At 36.8% G+C, this 21,876-nt stretch overlaps 3 protein-coding genes across 5 annotated transcripts; all 3 read right to left on the reverse strand.

Moving 5' to 3' along the window:
- Positions 1 to 1,172: 1,172 nt before the first annotated feature.
- On the reverse strand, positions 1,173 to 21,611 carry LOC307171828 (protein rapunzel-like). Of its 2 annotated transcripts, none has more exons than XM_079893700.1 (2): positions 21,545 to 21,611; positions 1,173 to 2,435 (listed from the first exon to the last, which is right to left on the reverse strand). In XM_079893700.1, exon 2 carries the CDS (start codon positions 2,431 to 2,433, stop codon positions 1,252 to 1,254), a length of 1,182 nt encoding a protein of 393 aa, XP_079749826.1. In that variant the 5' UTR covers positions 2,434 to 2,435; positions 21,545 to 21,611; the 3' UTR covers positions 1,173 to 1,251. The 2 variants fall into 2 exon arrangements, with proteins under 2 accessions (XP_079749826.1, XP_079749827.1); XM_079893701.1 differs by lacking the exon at positions 21,545 to 21,611 and adding an exon at positions 3,398 to 3,504.
- Positions 7,437 to 10,237, reverse strand: LOC307171830 (protein rapunzel). Of its 2 annotated transcripts, XM_079893708.1 has the most exons (3): positions 10,118 to 10,237; positions 9,212 to 9,266; positions 7,437 to 8,209 (listed from the first exon to the last, which is right to left on the reverse strand). In XM_079893708.1, the coding sequence occupies exon 3, from the start codon at positions 8,158 to 8,160 to the stop codon at positions 7,480 to 7,482; it is 681 nt and encodes a 226-aa protein (XP_079749834.1). In that variant the 5' UTR covers positions 8,161 to 8,209; positions 9,212 to 9,266; positions 10,118 to 10,237; the 3' UTR covers positions 7,437 to 7,479. The 2 variants fall into 2 exon arrangements, with proteins under 2 accessions (XP_079749834.1, XP_079749833.1); XM_079893707.1 differs by lacking the exon at positions 9,212 to 9,266.
- rpz6 (rapunzel 6) lies at positions 18,170 to 21,656 on the reverse strand. The gene is made up of 2 exons (XM_079893699.1): positions 21,545 to 21,656; positions 18,170 to 20,704 (listed from the first exon to the last, which is right to left on the reverse strand). The coding sequence occupies exon 2, from the start codon at positions 20,700 to 20,702 to the stop codon at positions 19,515 to 19,517; it is 1,188 nt and encodes a 395-aa protein (XP_079749825.1). The 5' UTR covers positions 20,703 to 20,704; positions 21,545 to 21,656; the 3' UTR covers positions 18,170 to 19,514.
- Positions 21,657 to 21,876: the final 220 nt, after the last annotated feature.

Below are 21,876 nucleotides of genomic sequence, written 5' to 3' on the forward strand. Positions count from 1 at the left end.
CACAGCTGGCCATATATTAACCATGTTCGTACTTTTTAACTGAATTTAATTGTTTATACTGATTCAAGCAATTTGAATAAGTGTATTTTTAAAATATGATTATTTAAATAAAATAAAATGGATGCAAGTAGTTAATAGTAAAATGTGCCAGGAAACATACCTGGTTCATAACAGTTTCATTTATTATGACTGACATATGCATCACGTATAGTTTGTTTATGTTGTTTATAGCGATGGATGAAAATTGTATATGCAATTCAAAAACATAAATCTTACTTTTATGTCTAAATATTTTTTGGAGTGTATAATCTTGAAAAAAGCTAAACCAGCAAACATTCAAACCCAAGTTGTTTCTTGGATATGTATAAATTCAACTTTGAACTGACATGAATTTTTAAAGGGCATATTTTAGTCTAAAATCCTGATGAGCTCAGCTGTGCATGTGCATTAGTTTCCCGAGACGTCCTGCCATGGGCTGTTTTATGGCTGATGAGGAACAGATACTGTCAGTTCAGGTTATTATCTTGCAGGCTAAATGGGGAAGCACTTTTCTTAGCCAGTACCGTCCAGTCTCGTTGCTTAAGTCTTTATTACCACAAAGCATTTGTTTACATATAACATCACAATATTTAACATGTTTGCTGCCTATTGCGTTTAAAGGGAATGTTTTCAGATAGACATTCAGTTATATTATGACATTATGATGTGTAAATATGCCAAGTAATACAGCACAAATAGCCAACCTATTTTGTTTGAAAATATGGCAGTTATTCAGTAAATCAGATAAGTCCTATTTGTGTACATATTACATAAATTTTATATATAACTATATATAATATACTGTATATATATATATTTATATATAACTCTTGAACTGTCAATAAAATATCTTGACCAGAAATTGACACATCTCTTGATGGAAATAACATCACAACATCATTTTTTTCCATCAAGAGGTGCATCAGCTTTTGGCCAAGAATCTTGTATTGACAATGCAAGAGTCCAGCACTCTGTAAAGTCTCCTCCAGCACATCCCAAAGACTCTCAATGAATTTAAGCTCTGGACTCAGAGATGATTCTTCATGCTCCATCCCAACCATTCTTTCACAATTTGAGCCTGATGAATCTTGACATTGTCATCTAGAATATGCATGATTTGTTACATGTTTTTTTAAGAAATGAAATCTACACACTCAATCAGGGCTAGAAGAACTCTTGCCAAACATATAACATGCTAGTTAATGTCTATATCTACTCTGCATGCACACAGACATTCACGTTCTTGTGTTTGTCCCAGTAGTGACATTCTTCAGGAAAACTCGACACAGCGAAGCTCTCCTTGTGACGACTGACGGCATGAACCAGAAAGCCTGCTAACTGCTTCTCCAGAAGCTCCACGACAGCTTTAGCATCTCCCTTCCTCGCAGGACCTTCCATCATCTGTTTGATGCTCTCATTGGGCACAGGCTGAGGGGCGCTGCAGAACGAGACCACCAGGTTTATGTCATTTCCTTCAGATACTTCAAAATAACTCTGTCCGGCCACACTCTGAAAGTTTTGTCCAGCTCGAAAGTTCCTAATTTTGCCCAAGTCACTAACGCCTCTGATGGACCAGCTCACCCAGTCGTACTTCTTCACCAGGAAGTCCAGCAGTTCCTTGGCCGTTTCCTGGAGGTTCCCATCCTCTCTTTCCTTCACGAGCCTCTTGATGTCCAGTTCAGCTTGCTCTGGAAACGAATGCACACACTTCTCAATCGCTTCCTTCATTTTCATCTCAATTTCTTGGATCTTTGCGCTCCACTCTTGAATCTTCTCCTGCTCTGCTTCTTCTCCCTGAGTAAGGAAACAATATCCCAGCAGAGCGATTATTCCCAGGCAGAGCAGCTCCTTCAGCCTGACGCAGAAATCTTCCAGGACCCTTCTGTTTCTGGCCTCGTATTGTTCCACAACATCCAGGATTGGCTCCCCAAATGTGCTGTTCCCCAACACAGCATCATAAAGCACACAGAGGTTTTTTTCCCCACCTGTTATGAAAAAATGCTCCAAGAACAAGCGTTTTTTTACCTCCTTATACTCAGGTTTGGCCTCCAGAATGTCAATGTATTTTCTAAACTGGTTCCGCAAATTTTCCTCCACAGAGAAGAACTGGGTATCCAAACGTCTCCTCCTAATCTCAGAGTCAATGTCTTGTAGCTGAGATGAGAGGACATCTAACTTGCTCCTCACAACTAGAAACTGATCTTTGACATATGTGATCTCCTTGCTTTCCACATTGTTGAGGACGAGCTTGAGGACTGGAGCTGCAGCCTCGAAGAGCGGCGACATCTCTCCAACAGCGCTGGCCAGCACCTCGGCTCCTCTCTCAAACATCTCCATCACTGCTTCAATGGCCTCCTTCTTCTGGGCTACAACCCTCTCCAGTGGACTGGACATTTCTTTAAAAGCAAAACCACAACACACACAAAGAAACACCACAGGTATTAAGGTACATATGTAAATTATTTAAGCAAACTGCTATTTGCATAATTAACTCTTTCCCATCCATTGCCGGAATTTTCCGGCAATCCATGGGTGCGTCTCATTCAGCTCCATTCAGTAGTCAGGGCACTGATCAGGGAGTCTGCCATTTTAAGGGCTGTCTCAATCGCAAAATCCTTTCAGTGCAAATATTTACATTACAAATAGAGATACTATGATTTATATTGGTTTATGTTCACATATGTGAAGAAAAAAAAAATCATGTGTTTAATTGAAGTGTATAGCCATGTAGTTCTGCAAAGTAAAGAGTGCATTGTTAATTGCCAAGATAAATTACTGTTTTGTTCAGCTTTCTATAAGGTACAGTAAATGAGGCATCATAAGACATGGATCCTTTGCTGTATTAATTGTTATATATATATATATATATATATAAATTATTATTCTTTTTTTTTAGTTAAATAATGCATCTGCCCACTGCAACAGTAGGCTATAATAGGTATTTAAAATGTGCAATCACCACTTTTATCAGATATTTGTAATATATCATATATCATAAATTAAAACCACAGTGACATACAGAGGAGAGTCATATAGAATTATGAGAAAAGGTTCATGGTTTGAATCTGACATAACCCCTGAATAGTTAAAGTGGCTTTAAAAATCAACCATGCATCAGAGATAAATAACTGTTCAACTAAAAAAAAAAATTATAGATTACTTTAAAATAATGTTGTTCAATAAAATACACAATGGATCATTTAGGTTACATTTGTGAATCCAGAGTTCAAGACACACCTTTCTAATCTCTCTAAAGCTCTAATGCAGTCTGCCTCGTGGATGTGTCTTAATTATGCGCATCCTTGAGATAACATCATCATCATCATCATAGCAAAAAATATTTAAACAGGTTTCTCACGCCTCTCAGGATGAAGAGCTGATGGAAAGACCTCCAAGTTTCCAAATTATTCCCACAGTTTCAGGTTCGATTTCAAAGCAAAATGTCGTGATCAAATGCTCACTGTGGAAAAGATGTGCGTGCGTGTGCGTGTGTGTGAGTGTGTGTGTGTGAGAGAGAGAGAGAGACAGAGAGAGACAGAGAGAGAGAGTTGTGCGCGCACTGATAGGTTTGGGGTCGTTTTGGAAAGCAGTTGGTAACTGTCGGATCAATGGCTCATATTTGACAGCAGTGTATTTTTATAGTTTGTTTGCAGATGGATCTCTGATGTCCTATTCAGACATCAATTTTACACGATCTGTTTAATTGCAGATTATTTGTGCGTCGTGCACAACATCTCACGCGCTGCTGGACATGAACGTGCGCAGATTTGGGATTTTGGCATCTCAATATCCAAAACAAGGTATTTTACAGACTATTTAATAGCATATAATGTAAAGTATTTATATAGGTATACTATTGTACTGTGTTACATTTTCTTATAGCCATACTCGAGTGTTTAATAAATTGTGCCTCAGTCAGTGATAATGGACTGCTCACGGACTATATAGGCTATGCATGCTCTTTTCGAAGCTAATTTTTAATGAAATGTTTTAAATATATACTTAAATTATTTATTACGTTAATAGGCAATCATATAATTTACGTACGGTATTAGCTGTCACACTTTCCTTTAGGGAATATTTTTTAGGGTAAATAGTTGTTTTTGAAAATAATGTTTTTAGAGAAATACTTTGACGTTTCCACTAGGCTATATAAAATTACAATGTATAAAGCAGCAACATATAAGTTTGTGAGTGAGTGAGTATAAGCAATTGTGAGTGAGTATAAGCAAGAGAGAATTAGAGCATCGGTGTGACAACTTGCCCCAACAGTGGGCCTATGCATTTAAAATGTGACCTTGAGAAGAGCTATTTGAAGTCTACCTTGGATCTTTTTCCGAATGTATTTCAGTGTGGTTTTTATGTTTGGCAGCTTGTTTATCCAACAGCTATAATAAAATAGAATATGTTGATACTGTAATTTTTGGTTTAACAACAGAATTAATTACAATTAGAATTAATTAATTACAAAAATGTCTTAATTTCAGACCGGTTTGTACTTGGTATTTGAAAATGACATAGAAAACCACTGCTAGAGAAAATCATGCAATTGTTTTTTGAAATGTAGAAATTGACAAAGAAATTTAGACTTTTTGACAACTTGCCCTGGTCTCTGAGATTAAGGACAATGACGGTGAATATTATTCTTATATTGCATTTGGCACATTGTCCAAGAATTATTTCCTTTTTCTTATTTCAGCTTGAGGGCTCTGTGGCTATTTATTTATTTATTGTCATTAGTTGTCTAGAACTTTTCCTGGTGAGCTCATCAACAATAATAACATACACTAAGAGACAATACACACATAAATAAAAATGAAAAACAACACGTATACAAAAAAAAAAAGAGTCTCTGATTGGATTTAAATAGACAAATGCTTAAGAGTCTATGACTGGATCATCATTGCAGTGATTATTATGTTTGGCAACAGTTCTTCTAACTCTAATCGATGGAGTGTGTAGCTTTTCATTTCTTAAACAACCATGTAGGAAGACACATCATGGCAATATTCTAGATGACAATGTCAAGATTCATCAGGCTCAAATTGTGAAAGAATGGTTGGGATGGAGCATGAAGAATCATCTCTGAGTCCAGAGCTTAAATTAATTGAGAGTCTTTGGGATGTACTGGAGGAGACTTTACACAGTGCTGGACTCTTGCATTGTCAATACAACATCTTGGACAAAAACTGATGCACCTCTTGATGGAAATAAATGCTGTGATGTTATTTCCATCAAGATATGCACACACTCCATCAATTATAGGGTTAGAAGAACTGTTGCTAAACATTTAACATGCCAGAAACAATAATCACTGCTGATCCAATCTTAAACATTTACATTTAAATCCAAACAGCGATTTATTTATTTATTTATTTTTGGCCGGGCAGTGTATATTCCATCAATTACAAGGAATGAAATACAGATGCATAAATACCAGAAGAATTTGAGCATGAACAATAAGTGCTGTTCAAAAATGTTTAGGTTTTAGTTTTAAGTGCTTTAGTGCTTTAATTGTAGATGATTTGTTAATAGTCTGCCTGAAGAGGGGTTAAGAGCTGTCCAGACGGATATTAAGCGTTGTGTCAGTTTTGGCAGGTCACGTTAGTCAAGCTCGCATCAGCTGATCCACGTCTACCTATAGGAATATGACACCTATCACTGTATTCATATATAAGCTCCTTCAGTATTATCAGCAGCTATCGCGTTTCTCAGGAGCTAATTACCCTCCTCCATCCCCAGCTCCTCCTCTTGTCCAGTCAGTTTGGCATTCTGATTTCCCTTGAATCAGAATAAATTCTCGAATCATGTTGTACTTTAAAATCTTGAATTAATGATATCTGCAATACATTCATGTTGGTTCTGTTCTGTTTAGCCTAAGGGGGGTTATTGCTGCTCTTATTCATGCTAGGCTGCATGGATGCGCAGGGAGTTTTTGCCCAGAACAGAACTACCGCCAATCCTAACAGTATGCTAATTGTCAATCGTATTTGACGATATAGTGGTCCTGACAGAAACTGTAGGATATTTCAGAATTGTTAGACCTTTTCTAAAATGATAAATGTCTTCAAAAGATCACAACCTACCAATTCTGAGGCAGACCGCACTATATTACGGATCTGACTTCTCTGCTTCTCTTATTAATCAGGATTTGGCTGAAGAGTTGTCTGAAGGAAAGTCACACTGGGTGAAGTGAATCTTGAAATTTCTTAGCGATAGGACTATAGGACTTGCATGCATATTTAAAACAATTTTTTTGTTTTGTTTTAGTGAACATTTTATCATGTTTGACTTTCAATAATCTAGCTATAATTCATAGTCTTGTTCTTTAGCATGAAGCTGCTATTATTATTATTATTATCTCAATCATAATGTGTAATGACTGTGTTTACAGTGAAGAATAACTAGATTAGCTAAATCGTATATGTAATTTGGGTCATCTAGTGCATGTCAGGATAAGTTACATATACATATAAAATATATATGTATATAGTATAACTTTTTTCAAGACAATTTATTTTTATAGAAGGATATATTTATATAATTGCATTTCATTGTTTATGTAATAAAGTAAATTTACCTAAATAATGTACACAACCTGCTTAATTTAAATTTCCCTGCTGTCACATATATTGGACAAAAACCTCAAAATACTATTTAAAGCACGATCACAGTGCCCTTCACTTTGACACTATTGCTCATTGTGGCTGACTGAAATGAAAGGAAGAGTGTGTGTATTTCTCACATCTTTATTCACAATTCTGCATAGTACTTGAGACAATGCCAGAAGAATATAGCAATATAATGTAATTCTAGAGAGATAGAGATCTACAGAATTTTTTTTAAAGGCTATACAAGTTATTAGGATTACAGATTTGTTAATTGGCATTAAAGAAAAAAAATATTTTGACTTTGGCTTGGGCAGATTCAGTTTGAGTGCGTGTAGTAAACTGTACAGAAAGATGAAAACATCATTGGCAGAAAATAATATTGCTGTATGACAGTATCATAACTTTTGTTTCACAAGTGCAAATATTTGCAGGAACACGTTAGAAATGGGGTGACAGGTTGATAGGTGGTTGCTAGGGAGTTACTAGGTGTTCTGTGTGGATGCTAGGGTGTTGCTAGGTGCCTAAATAGATAGATAGATAGATAGATAGATAGATAGATAGATAGATAGATAGATAGATAGATAGATAGATAGATAGATAGATAGATAGATAGATAGATAGATAGATCTTACTAAGGTTTTCTGAGTTGTTGCTTGGCCATTGCTAGGGGTTTCTGAGTGGTTCCTAGGATGTTGTTAGAGGGTAACTAAGGTTTTGAGAGGTTGTGAGAGCATTAGTTGGGATGTTCCAAGTAGTTGCTAAGACATTGACTGAAAAATAGACAGAGAAGATAGAAAGACAGATGAAAGAAAAGTCACATGGGTTAAAATCACTCATAAGTGTTCAGCACTTCTGACATTTTTTTGGCCACATCTTTCATTTTTTCTTCCCACTCGATGCTCAGAGCTTCTTCATCATCTCCGACGATGGCAGCGTAGCTCATGAGAGCAATGAGGCCGATGCAGAACAGGTATGTGAGTCGCGTGCAGAGGTTTTCCATGACGCGCTGGTCACCATGTGAATGAGTCATGTACACCTCCAGAATGGGCTGGCTGAAGATCTTTGATTCGCCCATCACCGCACCATAAAGTGTGTACAGGTTCTGGTCACACTGATTGATCACAAAGCTCCTTTCAAACTCCTTCTTGCGCTGTTCGTGTGCTGCAGACGCCTCCACAGTGTCCATGAACTTGTAGAACTGATTACGAATGTTTTCTTCTAAACGACAGTACAGACCATCCACCGTCTCCTTTCTGATCTGAAGTAATACATTCTGATTCTGCTGTGAAATTTCATCCAGGGCTCGATTCACGCTGCCAAACTCACGTTTGAGTTTCTGAATGTCTTCATCGTCCACATGGTGCAGCACCACCCGGATGAGAGAGCCGGCCACGCCGAAGATGGGATTGACCACCGCTGCTGCTGACGAGATGGTGGCCACACATTCTAGAACCTTCACAAGGCCCCTCTTCAGCTTCTCTGGGTCCTCGAAGATCTCACTTTCAGCCATTGAGTCTGGAGGAAGAGCCCTTCTCAGTGATGTTTACCTGAAGAAGAAACTGGTGATACAAAGACACACACTATTTAGTTTGAATCTTTACACTGCTCCTTTCTAGAACAAGCTCATGATCACACTTGTATAGAAAGCAGCTGAGTGAAGTTTCTTCTAGCGATGTAACTGACGCTGGTAGATCACATGATAATGACAACATGGTGAATATTAGTACGACCAGACATTCACACTACACCCACTCATACTATATAGAACATACTTTTTTAGCGGTCATTACTTATTCAAAATAAGTGACTACTCAAGAGAGTATGCGATTTTGGATGCAGCCAGTCGCTAGTTTCGTTCCAGAATGAATCAGCTTGTGTTTTCGGCGAAATGACTCAGTGACTCTCCCACAGACAGTAGGGCTGCGTCTGAAAAATTAGGCAGCTGATTTGTTGCCTCGCTGCCCTATCAGGCAATGGCATTGCAGGCAGTGTTCGTACATGAAAGTATCTTACGAAACTGATTTCGGACAGACTTCTGAGGCAGGGTAACGATTTAATGTTCTACAGCAAAAAAAGAGAGAGCTTTGGAGATAACTAATCAAATATTTAATTAGTACAATAGTAATTTCTCAATAGAAAGTGGAAAACACCTAGTCGCTTCTTTCATTGCTAAATAAGCTTATTTTATATGAATTGTTTGAATAAAGGATTCATTGACTCATCATTTGTTGCCACCTACTGGTGTATATAACTTGTAAAATAAGTCAGTGAAATTTTCCATCACTAATGCACAGACTGACAGCCTGTCTGGAACACATAAAACATATAAAACATATGGACTTCTTATGGATTACTTTTATATAGCTTTTTTGGTCACTATGAGCTGTTGTTGTATGGAAAAGAGCTGAAGAGTTCTAAAATTCTTCTTTTGTGTTCCACAGAAAAAAAAACGAAAAACAAAAAACTGCAGAAACCAGATTTGGAATTGATACGAGGGTGAGTAAATAACGACAGGGTATTTTTTTTATTTTTTTTTTATTGAAATATGTGTTTAATATCACCTTATATATGCTACAACGGGCTCTTTGAAGTGTCTTCTGGGATGAAGGTAGTTTGCTGAGATGAAGCACAATAATAAACACTCATTTAAAATAATGATATAGATCATGTGGTGTCCTAATGTACAATTTTGATCTGAATCATTAAAAAACAATTCAAAATGTGAATGATACACATGATTTATAACCATGCTTATGTACATAACATAGAAATTGTTAAAATACTGTAAATGGTTGAAAATAAACCAAAAATTTAAACATTGAACTTGAATAACTAACAGACCTTGCATCACTTTACAGACTGCACTGCAAAAAAATATTTTCTTCTGTTTACCAGTACAAATATCTAAACATTCCTAAATCAAGTACAGTATATATACACTATTTTATATAAACTATAGATATTTATTATATATAAAATATTATATATTCTACTATATATATATATACACACTTTTTTGCAGTGTGTGAACTGTAAACAATTTTAAGTGAGAATTAGGACTGAAATCATTATTTAGTTCGAATATCTCTCCTGTGTTCTGGGTAAATCTTTCTTATACAAAGCTTTTTATTTTATAGGGAGCTGGGTGTTTGTTGCAGCTCTGGGATCATGATAGAACATTTACAACTTTTTCAAGCAAAATCACAACAATTTAACATCCCTCGTCTTTGTAAACAACGTGAGTATTTTAAAGGGGCTTCATCCCATCAACTTCACTCGGCTGCTGTCTGTCCTGTTATAGCTCCCTCTAGCTGCTGCTCCATGTTTCCTTGTGCATGCTGAGGACTGTTTTCTCTTTCTGCCATTTTCAAACTTTAACAAACAATACCTAAAAAAAATCTACACATTTTCATGTATTTTAATAACACTATCTAGTTGCCTGCTGTGACGGATATTGCAATTCTTACCTCTTCAGTTTGCTTTCTCCCTCGTCTGTATGTCTTCCCAGCAGTCACTGCAGGATGGGCAGTTTCATATCAGCTCAGTGTGGAGGGGTGTACAGATGGACTATACCATTATCTTACAGGGTTCTGGTAAATGAAATATGATCATAATTACACAAGCTCCTCTGATGTTATTTGAAACTGTCATTGTTTTGCTCTTTCATTGACCTTTACATTAATGAAATCTATATATCTATCTATCTATCTATCTATCTATCTATCTATCTATCTATCTATCTATCTATCTATCTATCTATCTATCTATCTATCTATCTATCTATCTATCTATCTATCTGTCTGTCTGTCTGTCTGTCTGTCTGTCTGTCTCTATCTGTCTATCTATCTATATCTATCTTTCTGTCTGTCTGTCTGTCTGTCTGTCTGTCTGTCTGTCTGTCTTTCTGTCTATCTATCTATCTATCTATCTATCTATCTATCTATCTATCTATCTATCTATCTATCTATCTATCTATCTATCTGTCTGTCTGTCTGTCTGTCTGTCTGTCTGTCTCTATCTGTCTGTCTGTCTATCTATCTATCTATCTATCTATCTGTCTGTCTGTCTGTCTGTCTGTCTGTCTGTCTGTCTGTCTGTCTATCTATCTATCTATCTATCTATCTATCTATCTATCTATCTGTCTGTCTGTCTGTCTGTCTGTCTGTCTGTCTGTCTGTCTGTCTGTCTGTCTGTCTGTCTGTCTGTCTGTCTGTCTGTCTGTCTGTCTATCTATCTGTCTGTCTGTCTGTCTGTCCATCCTTCAAGTGTTGGTGCTGTCCGTGGTACTGTATGACTCCAGATGTGTCATGTGACCTGTCATGCTTCCTTAAGATCATTCACACTGTGAAAGGGCATAGACCTGCTTTAGTCTTCATGCAGTGACATGGGTGGTATTGTATGTACATGGTTGTTTCTCTAAAATGAAGTGATGTAAATTGTATGTAACTTCATGTAGCTAGTTCCTACCACTCATAGTTCCTGTTTTCCATCTTGTGCACTAAAACTCACACATGAGGAAGTGGTTGGCTACACACACCATTTAGTCACACTGACAGACATATTCTTCTTCCTTTTATTTCGAGGGGCAAAACTGTGTATAAGATGACTTGATTCTCTGCTCTCATTGCTAGAGTGATTATTTTCCCACTGTGTGAGATTACTCCTAAAACTGAGGACATCAAATGTACATGGACATTGGGAAGTGGATGTAGGCCCGACTATCAGAGCGAAGACACAGACAAGGATTAAACAAGTAATTTATTTATTAATTAATCTATCTATCTATCTATCTATCTATCTATCTATCTATCTATGTATCTATCTATCTATCTATCTATCTATCTATCTATCTATCTATCTATCTATCTATCTATCTATCTATCTATCTATCTATCTATCTATCTATCTATCTATCTTTGACAAAGTCATTCTTATAATAAGAAACTTTGTAGAGTATTTTAGTATGATCTGGTGCAGGGATGGGCAACTTCGGTCCTGGAGGGCCACTGTCCTACAGAGTTTAGCTCCAACCCTAATCAAACACACCTGAACAAGCTAATCAAGGTCCTCAGGATTACTAGAAAGTTACAGGCAGGTGATTTTTTCAGGGTTGGAGCTAAACTCTGTAGGACAGTGGCCCTCCAGGACCGAAGTTGCCCATCCCTGATCTGGACTTATGTATCCCTATGACTTATGTATTCTTGTTGCCACAAGATGTCACTTTAGTGCATCATTAATGCTGTGGTGTTAATAAATAAATATACTTACAATGATCAGCATGTTTTGGAATATGTGTGATTAAGCTACATGTTAAGGATGGTGTCAGTAAAAAGCAGACTGGTTTGTCTTGTTAACTGAAACAAAAACACAGATGAGTTTGTTCTGTGTTCATGGCAGATCGGTTGTAGTAGCATCTGGTAGATTTCGGGAGAAGTAGGCTCATCAGAAGGGTATATTCCAGAAACAGGTTACATGACATACCCGGGTAAGTTTACTCAGAGTAAGCGGATAACCTCCACTTTCAGTTCCAAAACCTGAGGTAACTTTCAGGGTATGTAAGTAGCATAGCAACTTACTCTGAGTTTCATACTCAGGGATGACTGAACTTACTCCAGATTGCGGTTTTGGAACCTGCAAAGGTTTGAGTTAGCAAAGGTCTGGATTAAACAACGGTATATGTGATGGTAAGTTAAACTTGCTTTCTGGAATACCCCCAGCTGAAGAGAGAGCTTTCATTTCAATTACTTGAGTGAAAATAAGGACAAATTCCTTGTTTGTTCTGGCTTTTCTAAACCGAACATGTCAAATAAAATGTACTGCAATGGAGCAGCATCCAGTAGTAAAAATGATAATACTAATAATTTCCATTACTTTATATAGCACTTTTAGTGCTCAGTGCATTTTACAAAGCATAAACAAGTACATTTAAAGAGTCCACTCTTACACATTCACTAGCTGATTTTTGTGCCGTGATGCAGTTGTTTCCAGTCCTGATCAGTCTAATCTGAGTACTAAAACCAGTTTACAGGCAACCTGCCCCTCTGCACATTAAGTCCATCATTCAGACTCAAGAGATCGATAGACGTCTAGATCACAGGAAGCTGGAAAATGTTCAGTGGCTTGTTGGAGGCTGTATATGGATTGCAGTCCATTTCACCTAAGCGTGTCTTTTGATGCTCTTAAAAAACGACAGATGAAACCTCAATCCTCAAACCCTGCACCACAAGACTCTGATTAACACAGAACACCAGTGCTTTCCAGTTCTTAATATAAATCTGCTTTATGTGCTGTGAGGGTGCTTGGAGTTTATGTATGATTCATCATGTTTTGTGGATTTTGTCATGTCAGCTCATTTCTTCTCGCCCTCAGAACTATGAACATTCAGCACTACAGTGAGTAGAGAATCTAGACCAGGGATATTATTAACTAAAACGGAATATCAATAACTTGATATCAATAACTAAAACTATTAAAAGCTTTTTAATTGAAATAAAGCTGAAATAAAATATTAGATGAAAAAATGAAAAACAAATAAAAACTAAAACAAAAAATAAATGTATGTATGTATGTGTATATATGTATATATGTATATACAGGTGCTGGTCATAAAATTAGAATATCATCAAAAAGTTGATTTATTTGAATAATTCAACTTAACAGGTGAAACTAATATATTGTATAGACTCATTACGTGCAAAGTGAGATATTTCAAGCCTTTATTTGTTATAATTTTGATGATTATGACTTACAGCTTATGAAACCCACGAAATCAAAATCCCAGAAAATTAGAATATTACATGAAATCACACAGTAATTACACAGTGATACCATGGTCATTGAACCAGGTTTTGGTTCTTTTGGCAGTGTGGGCCGGTGCAAATCCTGCTGGAAAATGAAGTCAGCATCTCCATAAAGCTTGTCTGCTGAAGGAAGCATGAAGTGCTCTGGACATGTCCTGGTAGACGGCAGCGTTGAGTGGACAGCACAGTGGACCAACACCAGCCGATGACATGGCTCCCCAAACCAACACAGACTGTGGAAACTTCACACTGGACTTCAAGCATCTTGGATTGTGTGCCTCTCCATTCTTCCTCCAGACTCTGGGACCTTGGTTTCCAAATGAGATGCAAAATTTGCTCTCATCAGAAAAGAGGACTTTGGTCCACTGTGCTTTATTAAATCCAGAGTCAACGCAGCCGTCTACCAGGACATTTTCAGAGCACTTCATGCTTCCTTCATTTTCCAGCAGGATTTGCACCAGCCCACACTGCCAAAAGAACCAACACCTGGTTCAATAGTATACAAATAATAATCGCCCAATTTTGAAATTGCCATTTATATCTAAAATATTAGAGAAGGTTGTTTTACTTCATATTACTTCAGTTTTATATGAGAATGATACCCTGGATAATTTCCAGTCTGGATTCAGAGCTGGGCACAGTACAGAGACAGCTCTGGTAAAAGTGCTGAATGACCTGTTAATAGCAACTGATTCTGGGCTGGCAGTTGTTTTAATTACATTGGATCTCTTGATCATTTGATTCTTTTAGACCGGTTGGAGTGTGAGGTTGGCATTCGTGGAAGAGGGTTAAAATGGTTTCACTCACATCTACAGGACAGAATATTCTCCGTTAATTTTGCAAATGCTTCATCCTCTGCGGCCACCTTAAAATATGGACTCCCTCAAGGCTCTATTTTAAGTCCTATAGTTTTCTTTGTACATGTGTTCTTTGGGTTGTATTTGTCGTCACTATGACATTTCTTATCATATGTATGCAGACAACACACAGATTTATCTACCTCTCAAAGTCGGGAACGAACAGTCCCACTCTCTTCAACTTAATGCAAAAAAGTCTGAAATTATAATATTTGGTCCACCAAAATTCAAAGAGAAGATAGCCAGTACTCTTGCTCCATTAGAAATGACGGTGAAAGATAGTGTGAGAAATCTTGCTGTAATAATCGACTCATCCCTAAGCTTTGATAAACAGATCAATTATGTTGTAAAAAATAGTTTTTATCAGCTTAGATTGAATTCTAAGATAAAACCCTTTCTTAGTTTTGAAGATTTTGAGGTCGTCGTCCATGCTTTTATTACATCAAGACTGGACTACTGCAACTCTCTCTATGCACTTATTTTTATTTAGTTTTATTTCTCTCTACACTGATCTCATTATACAGTTGTGTGAGGGGTATGTCTAAGAGTGTGTAGCCATGCCTTCATCTGCTAAATGTTTTTATACATGTATGTTTTATTGTTTTTAGTTAACTGTGAAGCACTTTGGGCAAGTTGCTATTAAATGTGCTATATAAATAAATAAAAGTTGAAGTAATACTACACTGTTCTGGACTAGGATTGATATTAAGTAGAAATTTAGAAAATGTAAAAATATAATTTTATATTCTATGTAAAAATATATTTTAAAATAGTCAGTAAGTCTGCATATGAACCTGCATATAAGAAAGACATTTCTTATTCTGCATATAAGGTCTCCGTTTTTTTTTGGGTGACATGTAAAAAAATTAAAAAACACAAAGATTATAAATAGAATAGTAAGCCTTTATTGTCATTATACTCGCATACAATGCAATTGGGAAATGCTTCCCTTGGTGCCAAAGAAATTATACAACAAACACAAACAATATCATACAACACAAAAAACACATATAATACAAAACTGAACAATTATGTAGTCAACTATTATAAATATTGCACTAATAAGAGAGCTATTGATTGAAAACTTGAAAACTGTTCATTGCAAAGTAAAAAAATAAATAAAAATAATTTTTGGACAAGTTTAAACTGTACTTTTGTTGAGGGGCCTGAACTCTGCTTTTTAAAATGTTTGTTTGCCTGTTCCAGTATGGAAACGAAGGTCATGTGAGAATTTAGGGATACGTTCTGTAGTACAGTCCACTCATTTATTGCTGAAACATGCTGTTATTCTGTATTGGTGATATTTGCATATGTGCACAAACAAATGCTGTTGACCTTCAGAAAGGTCAGAAGAGAGAGAACCGCATTACACTCTGAGGCTCCAACACATTGTGTGAAATGAGAGCGAGGCGCAGATGGAGCCAAAACGAGATCAATATACCGATTAGAACTGTAATACGCTAATGGTTTGGCGAACGAGCGGACAGAAATAAACCCATGAGTATAATCAGAGTGTCATTTACCTCCTGCTCCCAAAGACTCCAACCGACACTTTATTTTCTTTTCATCTTCTCTTTATTGAAACGAGGTTTCCATGAATCCCCAACGAATATAAAGAATAATCATTTAAAATTGAACTTCAATTAATAATAATTATAATAATTGCTTTGTGAACATAATCTCAAAATACATGTTGTTTTTTACTGTTTTTGAAAAGAAAAAAGGGCCTTAAGAAAATAAATTCTGTATAATTTTAACGAATTTTAATTATAGTTTCTAATTTTCAAAAATAAATAAATAAACAGCTTTAATGTATGCTCACTGCGATTCGAACAAACCTTTCAATTAATTAAAGGCAATGTGAAAAAAGGAGGTTCTGCCTTTGCATTGTGTTTGAGGGGTGTGGCCATAAGCTCATGAATATTTAATTATGGTGTCCTGGGCAAGATGCTGACTATTAAGAACCTTTAATTGTTGTTGCTGATCATTAATAATGGTTATAGCTTAGTTTACAGATCTGTTTGATGCTCTTCTTAATACAGTTGTGTTATGCTATTTTATTTTAAAGGAATAGTTCACACAAAAATGTAAATTTCCATACACAAAAAATAGCTATACACACAAAACAAGTAATAAAAACTCAGTGAGTGTTTTAGCGCAATTTTCTGACGTCATGGGATCACAACACTAAGAGATAGTAAATCTTTTTATGTTTTTTTTTTATTTTTTTTTATTTTGTGTGCGTTCCCGAGATTAGACCTTCCTTAACATAATGCCGAAAACCCGAAGTCTCTAGGTGGTCTGGTTGAGGAGGAGATAGAAGTGCAAGATTGGTGCGCACAGACAGAACAGAAATCATGAGTTAACAATCGCAATTTTGTCCGTAGGAAAATTGCGCTAAAAAGACATTTTGAAGAATGTGGATAACCAAACAGTTGATGGACCCCACTGACTTCCATCAACTTTCTTCAAAATATATTCTTTTGTGTTCAGCAAAAGAAAGAAATTCATGCAGGTTTGGAACACTTTGAGTGTGAGTAAATAATGACAACATTTTCATTTTTGGGCGAACTATCCCTTTAAGGCAACATGATTGAGAGGATTTTTATTTTTTATTTTTTTTGCACTTAGCTTACTCGAAAAGTTTATTTGGAGCATCATATACTCATTTTGTGAAGAAAACCAATAAGATAAAATATATTTTCGCAAACTACATATTCATAGACTTTATATAGGCACAACCAGACGCATCGGAAGGATAAATCCAGTGCGGAGGCTGAGGGTGAGCTGGTGTGTGTCACAGTACAAATGTTTTAATGCTTTTTATCAGATCTGGCCACTTAAAGGCAGGAAGCGGGTCGATGGTCCACTCTGACAGAAAGGTAATGCTATTAGCTCTGGCTGTGATTGGCAGATGCTCCTGGAATGAGGGATCATGGGATTGATTGACCGCCTCCGCACTACTATTATGTTGAGATTCATAAGATCACTCATTTATTTATTAAATATTGATATTGACTGATGCCCTTTCCTGGAGATGATTGTGGTTTCATATGCCTTTATTTAAAAAGTTTTAGTAAGTGTTCCAGCACAACATCTGGCTGTGTCCTGCTGGAATCTGTCATGTTTGTTTTGGTCTAGTAACAGACGGGTTTAAGGTCTTAAGGTTTAAGGTTTCAGAGATGGACGCCACATGGATCAATTACTCCAACCAGGACAGAAGCCTCAACCGCTAATGAATACAGGCTGAGCCATGCGTTTGCATTCAGACTCGGAAGCAGGAGAAAAAACAACTGCTTTATCTGTATGGATGCACCATGTATGTTTTCAATAAGAAAGCGGAAAGATTTAATGGAAAACAACGAATGAATCAGTATTCACAAATATGGCGGAAATTATGTTTCTTTTTACTTCAAAACAAGAAAAGAATTAGTCTTTCTTTATTCATATATCAAAATGGTGTATTTTGAGAGAGGATCGCATTTAGGGTTGTAATGTCAATCACAATTTGTAAGCAAGAAAATGCCATTTTTTAAACCATTAACTTTCAACAAATGGAATTTTTGTGAACTTATGAAAGAACATACCATATAATGAATTATGGTGTATGTTCACTTATGGAGTTTCAGTTAAGTTAACAACAAATGCATTAGTGTAAATGCGGGTAAAATCTTGGGTAAGAGGAAAAATTTCATTCATGAGTTATTACTGTAAATGAATGTATAATAAATATATAATATATATATCCTTTAAAGTTTAAAATAAGGTTACAATAAAAGGAGGTTTAAGTTGTCATAAATAAAAAAACGTATTGGCATATAAAGAGGACAGTCATATTGGATTATGTGTGTAGGGGTCAAAGGTCATCACCCATGGTGGTTTGGGTGTAAGGTCACAACTTGTATAAATGGTTTTTAAAGATCTGGTTCCAGAGGGTCAAATAACATTGTTTATGTTCTGTATTATTTTGATTCCTTGTGATTTTGAGTACAGAATGCATTTACAATCATAACTTGCAATAGAAACACACAGAATAGAATAGAAGAACAATGGAAATAGATTATCCCTCCGAGTGTTAAATGATGGATTGATCCTTCACTCAGCACCTCAGTGATTTTAATGACTGCATCCGGAGAGCTGATCACAGCACTTTGAGCTCGTCGGCTCTATATTAACAAAGTGAAACGTCACTTGCCATGTTTCTGCAGACGCTGGCCAGAAAATGCTGACTTGGGTACAAAACCAGGCATTTAATTAAATGTGGCGGGTGGTATATCATAGCAATGGATTTTAGAGATTAATTCCAAAATATTTCTTGGAAACGTATTCATTTTGCAAAGGTTCTCATTTTACTTTTGCACAGTGCTGGCTCAGTTTGCTGAGACAAGACAACTGTCTTTACTGCTTGTTTTCATGGTTGATGGGACATTTTTATTCTGCCGGCTCTAAGTAGGTCATTCTCACAAAGACCAAACCGCCAGTCCTGGCACCATTTAAATACCATTTCCCCAACCTTTTCACACAACTGTGCACAACACTGTTTTTATCATGATATTGTTTAAATGCATGATTTCAGACATAGATACATACATATTTAAAGCATCAAATAATACAAACTTGATATAATTGCTTATAAAAGTGCATACACAGATGGGCTGGTTAGTAGTTAGTCTGAAAAATCACTTTGGTTTCTTTTTAGAACCATGAAAATGGAGTGAAGAATTACAATAAATGCAATATTTGTTAGACACAGTGAGCTGAAAATGAACAATGCCAAATAATATTTTTATAGATATATAAAGTGCAGTAGATTTGTATATTTAGTATGATTTTAAATACTGTGAAATACTGTATACCCAGCTAACAAAAATGTGTTCTGAGAAAATTTTGCTAACGTTCCCATTTCTGAATGGTTTTAAAAACGTTTTTTTTCTTGGTTATGCGAACATTATGGGAATGTTACTGAAACAAGCAATATTAGATGAACATCCAGCTAAAACGTTTCAATATAAAATAAACATTCCATGAATGATGAATTTTTTAATTAACATTTTGAGAAAGACCAGTTAACTTTAAACAAATGCTCTATTAGCATTCATGGAAGAACATTTGTTCATAACTTTGAGAGAACATTGCTAGAACGTTAGCTTAAGTTTCGAGAACGTTCCCTGTTAGCTGGGAATGACTAATAATCCTGTCTAACCTTTCTAAACCTCCTCTGCATGCACACAGACATTCACGTTCTTGTGTTTGTCCCAGTAGTGACATTCTTCAGGAAAACTCGACACAGCGAAGCTCTCCTTGTGACGGCTGACGGCATGAACCAGAAAGCCTGCTAACTGCTTCTCCAAAAGCTCCACGACAGCTTTGGCATCTCCCTTCCTCGCAGGACCTTCCATCATCTGTTTGATGCTCTCATTGGGCACAGGCTGAGGGGCGCTGCAGAACGAGACCACCAGGTTTATGTCATTTCCTTCAGATACTTCAAAATAACTCTGTCCGGCCACACTCTGAAAGTTTTGTCCAGCTCGAAAGTTCCTAATTTTGCCCAAGTCACTAACGCCTCTGATGGACCAGCTCACCCAGTCGTACTTCTTCACCAGGAAGTCCAGCAGTTCCTTGGCCATTTCCTGGAGGTTCCCATCCTCTCTTTCCTTCACGAGCCTCTTGATGTCCAGTTCAGCTTGCTCTGGAAACGAATGCACACACTTCTCAATCGCTTCCTTCATTTTCATCTCAATTTCTTGGATCTTTGCGCTCCACTCTTGAATCTTCTCCTGCTCTGCTTCTTCTCCCTGAGTAAGGAAACAATATCCCAGCAGAGCGATTATTCCCAGGCAGAGCAGCTCCTTCAGCCTGACGCAGAAATCTTCCAGGACCCTTCTGTTTCTGGCCTCGTATTGTTCCACAACATCCAGGATTGGCTCCCCAAAAATGCTGTTCCCCATCACAGCATCATAAAGCATGTAGAGGTTCTTCTCTCCTCCTGTTTTGGGAAAATGCTGCAAGAACACGCGTTTTCTGACCTCCTTATACTCAGGTTTGGCCTCCAGAATGTCAATGTATTTTCTAAACTGGTTGCATAGATTTTCCTCCACAGCGAAGAACTCAGAATCCAAGCGTCCCTTTTTAATCTCGCAGTTGATGTCTTCTATTTGAGCTGAGAGGACATCCAATTTGCTCCTCACAACTAGAAACTGATCTTTGACATATGTGATCTCTTTGCTTTCCACATTGTCCAAGACCAGCCTCAAAACTGGTGCAGAAGCTTCAAACAGAGGACACATCTCTCCAACAGCGCTGGCCAGCACCTCGGCTCCTCTCTCAAACATCTCCATCACTGCTTCAATGGCCTCCTTCTTCTGGGCTACAACCCTCTCTAGTGGACTGGACATTTCTAAAAAGAAACAAAAGCTTTCTTTTACTATTCAAATCTCGTTTATTTCATAGCTCAGAACACTTTTTTAATTCTTATTGTTTAAGAAAAATAAAAAATAGACTTAAATGAAGTCTCTCTCATTCTTGTCTGGGAGAAGACGTTGCAAATGAATATTAGAAAAGCTGTCCTACTTTTCTCAGACAGAGAGAAAAGTGCATGAAACCAGTGAAAGTGAAAACCAAGTGCATTGGTTCAGCTATGTCATAATTATATTTTATATAATTATACAGTGTCCTTGTTACACATACATGTACTTACTACAGTAATAACAGTAAATTATGCAATTACATGCAACTAACCCTAAACCAAACCTTAACCCTATAATTAATATTACTTACATATATAATCACACTGTAACAAGGACACATCAAAATAAAGTGTAACCTACTTTTGTTCTCATAAATCATCATTTTAAAATCGAAATGATTACAAGTGTTTTCCATCACTGCAAAAAGCATTAAGTATAGGCATGAAACCCTCATCACGTTACTAATTTTACAAGGATAGCCAATTGTGCCATCAGCATTTTTTTCTGTTTTAAATCTGCTTGCATGTTAATAAGCAAATCGTGTTAAATCAAGTCCAGACACATTTTAAACCTCAAAATGATCATATTCAGAGCAAAATAATACGACTTAGAATCATGTAGCATCTATGGCACTACTGAATGTGCCATCTTCTGTTCCGTAAAGGACACACCTCGAAAAAGCGTTTTAAAGCGCAGTCTGTCTCATAAGTGTCCTGTACGCGCATCGCAGCATTAACACGCGCAGAAAAGATTTCAAACAGGTTTCTCACGTCTGGCAGGTTGAAGAGCTTCTGTCCGAATTACGTGTCCGAAATTCAGGTTTCCCTCAGGTATTGGCTTGAGGAGGATATTTGTGATGATCTGAGTGACTGTGAAATGAACAGAGAGACAGCGCGAGGGCGCGCGCGAGAGAGAGAGAGTTGCGCGCGCTGAGGATGCGTTAGGATGATTTTGGTTTGGAAAGCCCTTGGCAACAGTCGGGTAAATGTCTCATTTTTGACGTGGTTGGCTGTACTTTGCGTTTTATTCATAGTTTGACAAAAGATAGAAGAGTTGTGTGTTGTTTCTAGAGAGAACTAGCGCGTAATGGTTGTTCATCAAG

This window comes from Squalius cephalus, assembly GCF_949319135.1.
Source record: "Squalius cephalus genome assembly, chromosome: 15".
Classification (NCBI taxonomy): Eukaryota; Metazoa; Chordata; class Actinopteri; order Cypriniformes; family Leuciscidae; genus Squalius; species Squalius cephalus.

Coding starts and splice junctions, on each gene's coding strand:
- LOC307171830 (XM_079893707.1), bottom strand. CDS start 8,160: ATGGCTGAAAGTGAGATCTTCGAGGACCCAGAGAAGCTGAAGAGGGGC.
- LOC307171828 (XM_079893700.1), bottom strand. CDS start 2,433: ATGTCCAGTCCACTGGAGAGGGTTGTAGCCCAGAAGAAGGAGGCCATT.
- rpz6 (XM_079893699.1), bottom strand. CDS start 20,702: ATGTCCAGTCCACTAGAGAGGGTTGTAGCCCAGAAGAAGGAGGCCATT.